The sequence below is a fragment of the Berghia stephanieae genome, chromosome 1 (assembly GCF_034508935.2).
Source record: "Berghia stephanieae isolate SIO BIC M18660-M18661 chromosome 1, UCSD_Bste_1.3, whole genome shotgun sequence".
NCBI classification, from domain to species: Eukaryota; Metazoa; Mollusca; class Gastropoda; order Nudibranchia; family Aeolidiidae; genus Berghia; species Berghia stephanieae.
The window spans coordinates 80,732,216-80,745,559 of NC_088360.1; the positions used below are offsets into that span (position 1 = coordinate 80,732,216).

General features: G+C 34.2%; 1 protein-coding gene across 1 annotated transcript in view; it reads right to left on the reverse strand.

The window, feature by feature from the left end:
- Window positions 1–4,592: 4,592 nt before the first annotated feature.
- The window catches only part of LOC144958716 (rapamycin-insensitive companion of mTOR-like), a 59,535-nt gene continuing 50,783 nt past the window's right edge, over window positions 4,593–13,344 (reverse strand). The window contains exons 32-36 of the mRNA XM_078890882.1: window positions 12,978–13,088; window positions 12,581–12,733; window positions 9,560–9,683; window positions 7,901–8,039; window positions 4,593–6,541 (exon numbers count right to left, since the gene is read on the reverse strand). Of these exons, the coding sequence (XP_078747008.1) occupies window positions 6,434–6,541; window positions 7,901–8,039; window positions 9,560–9,683; window positions 12,581–12,733; window positions 12,978–13,088 (635 nt within the window). The 3' untranslated portion in view covers window positions 4,593–6,433. The remainder of the gene's footprint in view (window positions 6,542–7,900; window positions 8,040–9,559; window positions 9,684–12,580; window positions 12,734–12,977; window positions 13,089–13,344) is intronic.

The following is a 13,344-nucleotide window of genomic DNA, read 5'->3' on the forward strand; positions in this document are numbered from 1 at the left end:
CATGTTGATAAAAATTTCTTTATTATGCCCTTCCATACGACATCATAAGATGCAGTCATCTAGATATTCTGTGAAGGATTTAATTATAAATTCATCCAACACATCTCATGTCAACGGAACCAACGTTATCCAAAATGCAAAATGAAAATGTTGTGCGGTTATGTGGTCTTGTGGTATGACACTTGTTTTCGGATCGGAAGGTCCTGGGTTCGAGCCTCGTGCTCGGCGCATAGTTGAGTCCTTGGAAAAGGCTCTTTACTCACTTTCTCTCACCATACTCAGGTTAAACGGAGTACCTGGCCGATAACAGCGTTGTCTTTGTCCGAAAAATTGTAATATCGCCTAACAGGCAGCATGTCCCGTCCTATATGTTAAACGTTGCTGTTGACCAGGGACCCCTTGTAAAGCGCTTTGAGCACGTTAAGTGCATATTTCGCTTTATAAAGCTCGAAGCTCAATTTAAAAATACAACAAAATACACAATCAAGGTAATAATACAAAATATTGAAGTATAATTTATGTTAGAGTTTATTTTCTATAAAAACAACTTCAAAACGCAATAATTTAATAAAATACTGTACATCGTCACCATCAATATAATACAATACAATCACTTGAGTTACAATAATATAGTTATATATAATTATAAGTTTCATAGCACATTGACTTTCATTGCCCAATATATTATTATACTCGATGTCATTCCTTATCAGAACACAAGCTTATACCTAGTACACAGTTGTGATTAATTCGGTCTTTTGGTTGTTTACATGGCATTTATTAACAGCGCTTGCAACACTTTTGGACAAGGGAGGATAAGACTATGGGATTTTAAAAAGTTGACACAAGCAAAATAAATTCGAAAATGTACCCAGCGAGAAACGAATGATAGTGAACCCCAGTGGTGTCCAAAAAAAAAAATCTATTAAAAAGATAATCCATATTAAATGCAACAATAATCAAATCCTACAGAGATGACTCTACACGTTTCCGCATCATAATCTACATGAGGTGGAACTCACCAAAGTGAAATAATGGAATATTTTTCTTAAATACAAAAACCTCCAACTCAAATAAACGTCACTCTACCCACACTATGCTATTCCTAATGTTAAACTAGTGTCTCCTCCTCCAATACATCATTTTTTTGTCACAAAAAGGGTTACCTTATCAAACCCAATGAGCCTAATCTACTCTCTTCTCAAACAATTGTGGAGAGAAAAATTAGTTTCAAACGACCTTATCTAATGTAAAATAAAATGTTTAAATGGCAAATTAGATCCATCTTCCAAATCATAACTTGGTGGAAAGAAAGTTCTCGAATCACGTGATATCCAATTCAATATTACATTAATATTAGATGTAGAAATAAACCGAGAGAGCTGCTAAGTGCTCATTCATTTGTATGATTTGACAAATAAAGAGTGGTTGTTACCCATACCATTTCAAATAGTTATGAAATTCTCCATTCTCATTCGTTCAATCCCTCATCACCGTTCTTTCTACCTCACCCTCCTTTCCTCTCTCTCTCTCACACACAAACACGCACATTTATGAATGCAACAACTAGATTTTGTGCACAGGTTATATATATATACAATATTTAAACAATATATTAATAAATTAAAAATGTTTGTTTGATTTTCTGCTATAATTATAGATGCCTATGTACACTTAATTACCCCCCCCCTCTCTCTCTCTCTCTCTGAATGCGATGGGGTAGCTGAGCAGGCAAGCACATATACATAGAAAAATAGAAATTTGCAAGAAACATAAAATTTGATGCATATGCAACTTTGAATTCGTTATTTCCTCACATTCAAATTAAGCCGAGAACATACACCACAAAGCCTCACTTTCCATCAATTTACACATTTACACATTGAAAATGGTTGATAAGTTCAGGAAAGTGATTCGTAATTAAAACTGAACACATTTTCAATCTGATAAAGATCATTTCAAATTTAGAATTTGATGAATATCATTTCAAATGTCAAATCTTGTGGATAACATTTCAAATTTCAAATTTTGATGAATATCATTTCAAATGTAAAATCGTATGGATATCATTTCAAATTTGATGAATATCATTTCGAATTCAAATTTTGATGAATATCATTCTAAATTAAAAATCTGATGGATATCATTTCAAAAATATATTTTGATGAAATTCAATTCAAATTTAAAATCTGATGGATATCATTTCAAATTTCAAGCCAAATAACCTCTAGATGGAATTTTGTAGGTTGATACTAAAATTTTACAAACCACTAATGATAATATGAAATTAAAATATTATTTCAAACAATTATCTGGGCAAGAATATCATTATTCTAGGCTAAATCTGGAGTCAACCCAAAGCTCCATGCAAAATTTGACAACTTTCAGTAGCAAATTCTATATACAATCATCATATATAGGTACACATTTTGGTGCTGTGTCTTAGTCTGACAGGTATCCATTTTTAAATCAAGGTTGCCAATTCAGGGAGCAAAATTTACTGAACTTTTACACAAACTCATCAACCGACTCCTATCTGAACACTGGGCGACAGTAAAAAGACACTGTGTGCTTACTTTTTAATACAGGACATGACATTATAGTTAAGGATAACAATAGATCAAATGTGATTTTACTTTAATAGGCTTGTATTCTGTGTTTACTAGATGGAGGTTCATTATATAATTGGCTCACCTTCCGCTCGCCCAGTGATTGGAAACTGTACAGACATTTTTGAACTTACTGAGTTCCGTAAATATACGGAAAATCGGCAACCCTGTTAAATGCCTGTTTTTCATCAAAACAATAAGCACAATGCATACTTAAATCGGATGTGAAATTAAATGAAATGATGAAAATAAGAAGAAGAGAAAAATATGAATTGCCTTATCAAAAGTTCTGCACTTTTATCATTTGATTATTAGTGAAAGAGAGATGATAAATGGAACTAAACCTTGTGACTGTATGGTAACGCTAATAGCTAAGTTGGTGGAGCACTTGCTTTGAAAGCAAGAGAACTGATATCAATCCCACATGCAGTTTCTTTTCTGACCCCCCCTCCCCATCTAGATCCTAGATAACCCTGGATGGGAATGATTAAAGCATAATAAGGGCACAGTCTTCATCTTCATCGCTGAATTAGAAATCCAGCTATTGCAATTTAATATAACAAACATATATTTAAGAAAATAAAACGGAAAAAAAAATTACAATTTACTAAAATTGATTAAAGTTAAGATTTAATCAAAAAAAATAAATAAAGAGGGAACAATTATGGAAACCAAATGAGGGATATATTTAATTCTAAACTTCTTTTATAACACATTTGAACATATAGTAAGAAGAGAGGAATAACTAATAAAAACCTTTGAAAATTTGCTAAGTTCTTTTTCAAAAATATAATAATTTAGTTTCTGTCCTGTCCTTCAGGTAGCCAAGATACATTTGACTATCTTGCTTTTCCTTACAATATAATGATTTCAGTAGGAAATGCTTTTCTATTGAAGAATCAACATCCTATTTATATATAATAGTTGAAAACAAAAGAGAAGGAAATTGGAGAGTAAATCAGTACAGAAGGATTGGTTTGGACCCTCGGAAACAAAATGTCAACACATAGTAGTATCAGGCCTGTAAATGGTTGGTGAAAAAATTGTCGGAACTTTTTGAACACGCGAAAATAGACACAACAGGAAAAAATTATTGATTAATTAATAAACACAATACAGATATGACAGGTCAATTGACTAGTCAAATCATGTCACTTTCCCCTACTTATTTATAATGAGATCCTTATTTTATGGTACCAACAAAATTATTTGAGGGCCCAGGTCCAAGTTAGTTGTAAAATGAAAGGAAGAGAACAATTCCTACCCTTTTGATGGATGTGTATCTAGATAGTGCTTGATACGGGAAGCTGCGTATCTTCGCTCCTGTTTGTGTTAAATGTTTACGCTGATTCTTTCGTTTATTTGGATTAATTCTTATAGAAGAAGAAGAAGAAGAAGAAGAAGAAGAAGAAGAAGAAGAAGAAGAAGAAGAAGAAGAAGAAGAAGAAGAAGAAGAAGAAGAAGAAGAAGAAGAAGAAGAAGAAGAAGAGGAAAAAGAAGAAGAAGAAGAGGTGGTGCGGTCGTGTGAGAGCTTTTGAAGATATATATTTAGAAGAAAAATAATTATTTCGCATTATTTTTTTTCTGTCTCACATCCAGACGGAAACAATAAATCATAGGGAAAAAGAAATAAGAAACAGAGAAATGCATGTGTGTCAGTAGCAAAATAGAGAGAAACCTTCCGGTCCGTGAAGCTCTGACACACTTCTGTGCGTGCATTATTGACTGACTAGGTGTGTGTTCGACAACTCGCGCGAACTTCGCAACCCTCTCTCGCTGGCTGTGGCACAGCAGCCAGGCAGTAACTACATCCACGTCTAGCGGACCGTGTAGGTGGCATGATAATATTATAGCTAACTGTTAGACGGCCTAGTTTTGTTTTGTCTTTGATGCGACAAACAAAAAGTTTTTTTGTTGTTTTTTTTAAGTCGGCATTTGAAACGGAATAAAATCTGATTTTTTCCGAGGATCGAAATAAAAGTCTTTTATTTTCTTTTTTACTGGTTCTGTTCTTTGACGTTACAAAATTTATTTTTACAATTATTCTTTTTAAAAAAAATATTAGCACTTATAGAGCAAAATCGTACTGTCGGAAATCCGACAATAGTCAGAGGATTTACAGGCCTGTAGTATATTTCACATCAATTTTGTTCATATGAATATTTATTGTGCAACTGAAATTTTATTAAAATCACAAAACATTTTCAGCCACTATACCAGATTTTGGGGAGTTAAATGAATGGTCAAAATTTAAAAACCTGTTTCTGAGACTTTCTACCATGCGGAAATAAAATCTTTCACTGTGGACACATGAAAATCACAATCATGAATCTTCACTCAGAAGTTCGCTTTCACAAATTTAGAAAAGATCTGGAAAAGATCTTTACAAAGGGGAGGATGATTGACAGAGCAATGTGATTTTTCAGAGACATTTGATCTAATTTCTAGTAAATAACAATATGCCCCATAAAAACTACAATTTAAAGAAAACTATGCATTACATGTACAACATTACACAGCACAAAATATTATACCCGGTGCAGTACACTTTTGAACACAAATTTTTCCATTAATTATTTCTTAGTCATGAGGTTACATCCTTTTTATTTGTTTTTAAAAGAGTTTTACTCTAGATTTACAATTAAAAGCAGCCAAGAAAAAGTAAGAAAAAGTAGACTGACTTAAATAGGGAAAATAAGTAGATTCCAAAAGCAGTCTATCAATGTGCTTTGTTTGAGATCACCTATAAGTTGCATCCAGACACAAGCACATGATCCCACTCAGTAGAATACACTTAAATGCTTAAACAAATATCATATTCAATACCAAAAATATATAACAGTGCATAACAGAGAGATGATTTACAATGAAAAAAATATCATCTCCAAAAACGAATGTTATATATTTGACTGTTTCACTCTCAGTCTCAGCCATGACCACAGCCAAGGCCAGGACAAAACAAAGTTTATTCCTAGACAAAGACAAAAACCAGTCTGGAAAAAGAATACAGATTGGGGAATACAAGATACAGCAACAGTAATCTTTGCACCCACAGTGGGAGTTCAAAAGACCCCACCCTGGCAATTTCAATTTTTAAAAAACAAACAAAATTGATGGGAATATTTCTATTTTTAAAAAAACAAACAAACAAAAAAAAAACCAACAACAAATATAAATTAAAAAAAAAATAAAATTCTCAAAATGCTCTTAAAATCTGATACTTTCAAAGATCAAATAGTTCTTAACACTTCTCAAGTGACGCAGATCACATATTGCATGTTCACATGTATTTATGGATTAAAGATACAAATGAAAAGTCCATGAGGAGAAGAAATTAAAACGCTCTAAATTAGACTGCATATTAAAAGTTCAGAATTCCAAATGCATTTCGATGACCGGAAAATTAAAAATGACAATAACCTCCTAAGGTTTCATACTATTATGAAGGTTCATGATTTCTTACTTGTGAAAGAGGCAATTGCCTTGTCATAACCTCGGCACCACAATAATTTTTAAAGAAGAATTTATCTTTAATTGTGAAAGCAAAAAAAATAAAAAAATTTTTAACTAGGCTTTGTTGAACATCTCCCCAAAATACATAAATATATAGCCCAAACAAATCTGGTCATTCAATGAATAGTTCTCGCCAAAATATATGCAATCCTCTCGTGTTTACCAACACTAAAGACTGAGACACTGCCCGATACATTCACTACCAATAATTTATGATTTACTAACGTCCTCAAGCAAAAGAAAAGAAACATTTTCAGCCTACAATTTTCATTCACTATAATTGTGAGGTACGTATAGCAACCCAAGATTTATCAGGAGGAAAATTCCTGAAATTCATCGAGGCTGTCTTGTTTGATGGGCTCCATCGGGCCAGGAGCCTCCATATCAACACCTAATAACTTACAAGGCCCTTCTACCAACTGAAAAAATAAATAAAATGAAACGGTTATTCATGTGCAAGTTAGAAAATCAATTAAAAGTTTTCATAAATAACTAAATCAATTACAAATTGAAATAAAATTACACATATATATGACAGTAACGGATGATTTGCTACTTGAAATGGATAACAGGAAGATTGTTGCTCTTGTCCTTCTTGATTTACCTGCTGCCTTCGACACGATTGACCATAAAATCCTTGTTGATCCATTTCAAATCAGTTTTGAAATTAAAGGGAATGCCTTACACTAGATTCAATCTTATCTGATATGTCGCACACAGAGAGTGAGAATAAAAGAAGATATATCGGAGACCAGGAACCTCAAATATGGAGTCCTGCAAGGTTCATATTAAGAGCTATCCTCTTTACATTACATATACAGCCACTCACTAAAATTCTAAGAAAATATAAAATCCATTTCCATCTGTACGCAGAAGACACATAAATATATATGGCATGTGAGCAAAATGATCTATGTGAAACATTACTTGCCAGTGAAAAGTGCGTACATGATATAAAAAATTGGATGACAACAAATAAATTAAAGTTGAATGATGAAAAGACTGAAATTGTCATTTTAGGTCATCCAAACATTACAAATTCTATTAGAAATATCAAATTGAACATAAATGGCTCGATTGTGCAAAGTTCACCCACTGTTAAAAATCTCAACATCTTTATGAAATTATTTGTAAAATTAGAAACTACATAAATACAGATGTAACAAAAACCTTGATTACATAATTGGTTCTTTCAAAACTTGACTATTGCAACTCTCTCTTTTTGAAAATCACTAGCGAGAGAATACTCAGGCTGTAAAGAATTCAAAACAACGATGCAAGATTAGTCCTTAAGCGCAGCAAGAGACATCATGCGTCACCTCTGCTTAAAGAGCTTCATTGGCTTCCTGTTAAAGTAATATTTTACAAAGTGCTGATATTGTGTTTTAAATGCCTCAACACATATCAACCAACTTATCTTTATGATAAATTGGAGTTGTATACACCAACCTGATCCCTTACCTTGTCACTCAAGGAAAGAACTCATTTGTGTCATGTGGAGGATGATTCTTTTCTAGAAACATCCAAACCCTCTGGAACAAACGTCCAAAAGAAATACAGCATTCTTCATCAGAAGATATGTTTAAAAAGCATCTAAAGACTTTGTTATTTTCCAAATTGAATTGTTGATGTCCCTGTAAAGCGCTCTGAGCACTTCCTCGTGTTATCAATAATAACAAAACTAACTTTTCTTTATTACTGGTTTTCATTACTTTTTAATGGCAAAAAATTAAGGAAATAATCTCAAAAACTTATTTTTTACAACCTGAAATACTTACAGATCGAAAGTCGAGGTCATCAAAAAGTTCTTGAATAAACCTCCTTGCTAGCAAGCGATAGGAGTATGTGGAAAGTAAATGGCACACCTCTGAGTAGAAGCAAAGATTTTGAAAGCACTTTGGGAATCGTTGTTTTAGGCTGAATAAAAAAGGAGGAAAAGAATGAGAATGTATTAATCATTTGATACATAATTAACCAAAAAGACATTAGAAGTACTATTGGGTTATCGATTTACTTTATCCATGATGTTGGGATACTAAATCATGGTTCCTCTTCTCTTAAAACAACTGTTTGCTTATTGTACCAATCAATGGCTGATATAGTAAAATGTGTTTGTTTTTGTTTTTAAAGGTTTTATGGTGCTTGCAACACATTTAAGTTATATCAGCGCCAGTAAAAAGGAAGAAAATGGGATAGTTTGTTTGTTTGTTTGTTGCTTTAGGTCTCTTCCAACACAATTGATTTTTTTATTTTTGTTTGTTTGTTGCTTTAGGTCTCTTCCAACACAATTGAGGTTATATGAGAGACCGCTGAAACAGAAAAACAAGCAATCTAACAAAAATAGTACAAATGTAAATCAAAATCATAACCTAAAGATATCATAAGCTAAATTATAAATAACCAAGAACAAACAGGCAGAAGATTTACAGAAAAAAAAAATATCCCCTGTCAAAAATACAATCACAAACCAAAGAAGCAGGATAGGCTAGTAAAGAGAAGAAGAAACGACATCACTATCGGATCGTACACCCATGCGAACATCATAGGTATATGATTCAAGGGTGATGCTCCCATCCAACCACCCGCAAAAATGGGATAGCAAAAAGTTCTCGAATTACAATTAAAGCACCCAAGAAAAAGAAAGTCAAAGGGGAATTGAGGAGAAATAGGGATCAGATATAGATTCCAAGAGCATACCACCAATGTACTTAGTTTGAAATCACCTCATCCAGACACAAGCACAAAATCCAACAAAGAGGAATACACTCAAATGTTAACATTATACATTCAAAATAACAAATATAATAAATAATACATAACAGAGAGATGATTTACAAGGAAAAAAATATCATCTCCCAAAACAATAACTATGCATTTGACTGTTTCCCTCCCAGCTAGGACTCCGGCCACGGCCAGGACAAAACCAAGTAATCTCATTACAAGACAAAGACAGAAAGCATGTTGGAAAACAGATATAAGGGGATAGAAGACACAGTATGTACTCCCTTGCCCACTATGGGAGGCCAGAAACCCCATCCAGATAGTAAAATGTAAGAACAATTAAACCTTAAGAAGTTTGAAGTGTGGCTATGTGGTCTTGTGGTAAGACAATCACCTTCAAGCAGCTCTGAGCAGCCCATAATTGAGTCCTTGGAAGAGGCTCTTTACTCATATTCATATTATCCCACCATACTCAGGTGTAAAATAAATACCTGGCCATCAACAGCAATGAGTGGGGACCCCTTGTTTAGTGGATATTGCGCTATACAAATGCTCAAGATTTTTTTAGCAGGTTAAATTATTATCAAAATAGAGTAATTATAATGGGTTTAAATGTGTTTACCACAAAATTATTTGGTAAAATAAGAAAATTTGACAATACATATACCAACATATTTTTTTCCACTACTATTTACATAGATGTCATGTATACTTACTTGAGCAGTCCAGTCTCTGAGCCTTTCAAACCGACACTACTACTCAGATTGATGATCAGTCTCATCACCTCCAACCTCACCAACTCTCTCCCTTCAGGGCTATCCTCTGATAACTTGTTTGATGCTGGGCAGAAAGATGACAAATAACGTATAGCAATATTCGTTTTAACAAAAAGAATGAAAAGAGAAGGAAAAATTAATAAAATAATAAATAAATAAATTAATATAAATAATAATAATAATAATAATAATAATAATATAATAATAATAATAATAATAATAATAATAATAATAATAATAATAATAATAATAATGATAATAATAATGAATGAATGAATGAATATGGCTGCGCAGTCTCTAGGGACACTTGCCGTGAATGTGTGCGTTACTTCGAGTGTGTCAGTCTGTTTCTAGAATCCTGTTAGTAATTTGTTTCCATAAATTTCTGTCCAGTGCAAGTGTTCTTAGCTTTGCTTGTTTTGTTTTTAAGGGTTTTACGGCGCTTGCAACACATTAAGGTCATATCAGCGCCAGTAAAAAGGAAGAAAATGGGATAGTAAAAAGTTTTAGAATTACAATTAAAGCATCCAAGAATAAGGCAGACAAAGGAGAATTGGTTCAAATAGGCACCAGTTGTAGGTTCCAAGAGCACACTATCAGTGTACTTAGTTTGAGATCACCTAAAAGTCTCATCCAGACACAAACACAGGTCCCCACTAAGATGAATACACTCAAATGTTTATAAATCATATAATACATAAACAAAACATAATACAGTGCATAACAGAGAGATGATTTACAAGGAAAAAAACATCATCTCCCAAAACTAACTATACATTTAACTGTTTCCCTCCCAGCCAGGACAAAACCAAGTAATCTCATTCCAAGACAAAGACAGAAAGCATGTTGGAATACAGACACAGTATGTACCTCCCTGCCGACTATGGGAGGTCAGGAACCCCACCCAGGTTCTTAGCTTTAGAATGTCATCATGATGTTAAAGTGCTGAGGCAGTTGGATGTTTCCTTGTGTTGTTGAAATCAGTTCTTCGGTTGTTGTTTCTAAATGTATTTGATATCTTTTGAGATCTTGATTCAATGTTGTTGGAAGTGAAGTTGGTGTACGCTCTCTGCATTTGGCTCCTTATTTGAAGTAATCATCCATTACACTGGATAGACGGCTGACCTATAGAACCCATCTTGAGGGTACAGCAAGAAAGATAGGGAAACGAAATTGTCTACTCAGAAAACTGGCAGGAACAACATGGGGAGCATCGCAAACTCTTCTCAGAACATCAACCCTGGCCCTTTGCTACAGTGTGGCAGAATATTGTGCTCCTGTTTGGACGAGAAGTGCCCATACAAACCTTGTTGATGCGAAACTAAGAGACTTGATGCGAATAGTAACTGGATGTCTGAAATCAACTCCAACACAATGGCTGCCAGTCATGAGCGCTATTGCACCACCCCACTTGAGGAGAGAGGATGCAACACAGAAATAGATATCCAGAGCTGAAGAAGATAGTGGAACTCCTCTGCAAACCATATACAACATCAAGACTAAAATCTCGTTCACCTTTCTACCTATCAAAGGAAGAAAACTACAACACGCAAGAAGCCTGGTGCGAGGAATGGAAAAGGAATAAACCAACAGGAGGGGAACTAATTGAAGATCCCTGTAAAAGTCTCCCAGGTCTACAGGATCAATCAAGAAAATACTGGGTAGCTGCAAATAGACTACGGTCAAAACATACAAGAACAGCTGCCAACATGCACAAATGGGGGCTCCAAGAATCACAACATGCCCAAAGTGCAACCAAGCACCACAAGATGAAAACCACCTCGTACTAAATTACCCAGAGACAAAACTTGAAGGGGGATTTGAAACCATCAACAAATGTGATGATGACCTCAGAACCTGGATTGATACCTTGAACATAGAAGTGTAGCCGAACGATACTACTACTACTATCATCCATTGAGGTTTGTACTGGAATATTTTCATCTCATCGGAGCAGTTTCCATCTTTGTTTCTTTATACGCGTATTGACTGATTGTACTCTGCATCTCTGATTATACACTTTTCCATTCCCCTTGTTTCTTGTTAACCTCTGTAATTTCTGTTTTGGATTCATTGACCTTTAGATTCCAATGTCGCAAAGTATTTGATATTATTGGTAGATGCTGCTTCGCCAGGTCTGCTGTATCAAATATGATATCAACATCGTCTGCGTATATCAGTTCGCAGGTAAAGATTTGAGGAATCAGGAGTTTTTGTCTTAATTCTTTTAGTGCTGCTTCCAAATATATGGTAAAAAGGATTGGGCTCAGACTGTCTCCTTGGGGAGTCCCCAGCGATGTTAATAGTGAAACTGTTTCTGCACCAGATGTAAACATAAGTGTTGTGTTTGCCAGCAGTGATCTTATTAGTTGGACATGATCTTTTTCGAGAAATGAATTTAGTACCTTCAAAAGCTTTGTTCTGCAGATTGTATCAAAATTTCATAATATATTCATTGACAGAGATAATTGTAACACAAATAGTATGTGGTGCATTCCAATTTTTGATGTTAAAAAAGCAAAAATCATTACTGGAATGCAAACGAGCAATTTAATGTCATGGTACATAACATGATGTTCATCATTTGTCGACTATTATGCTTTTGATTAATCTCTAATCCAGATCGTAATCGGAGTATTTTTTGTAATAATAATAATAATAATAATAATAATAATAATAATAATAATAATAATAATAATAATAATAATAATAATAATAATAATAATAATTTTAAAAACTCTCTCTCTCTTATTCTGCTTATATGAGAGTATCTCTCTCACTCATGCACACACACACACACACACATATACATAATCACACAAAAACATGGAAAATTTTTTACAAATTAAAACAAATTCTGAGGACACATATTACCCACCACATCAGACACAATATCTTCTTTACAACGGGACACTTTTTCAAGTACATACTAATATGAAGACCCCTAACCGAATCACGTACCAGTTTCCAAAGAGTTGTGCATACTGCTGTGGCTGTCGGGAGTCGATGATTTAGGACCACCACTCCCACTTCCAACCCTGACCAAATCTGGATTGTGTCCTACATTGCTACAAGCCTCACCAGCCACACCCGTTGTCACGGAGGAATGCATTTCTAGTGAAAATACAATGAATGTTCCTAACATAATTTATTGCCATAGATCACATGATAATGATGATGGTGATGATGACGACGATGCCAAGAAGAAGAAGAAGAAAGAAGAAGAAGAACAAGACGAAGAAGAAGAAGACGAAGAAGAAGAAGAAGAAGAAGAAGAAGAAGAAGAAGAAGAAGAAGAAGAAGAGGGGGAGTGGGAGGGAGGTGGAGAAGGATAATGATGATAAAATCAAATAACAACCTGCACTCTCTTGGCAGTTTGAGATAGGGATGGTATTGAGAATGAAGTCATTGCATAACAGACAACAGTCCTGTGTGTGTTCGAAAGAGGTCTCTTTCTTCAAAGATGGAACTGTGGATGTGGCAATAAAAAATGCAACATAACATGAAAAAAGTGGAAATGCTAAAAGTCGTCAAGTTGTAGAATTAAGCTTCTCTTACCATCCACTTCTCCTCCTGCTCCTTTCTTCTTCTTCTTCCTCTTCTTCTTCTTCACATAAAAAGACTGACTCAGTCAAACTGAGCATTACCTGTCTATTCTGTCCTCTATAATATGGGTAAGATGTATTATAATTATTCTACTCCCCACCTGCTCCTACACATCAAAT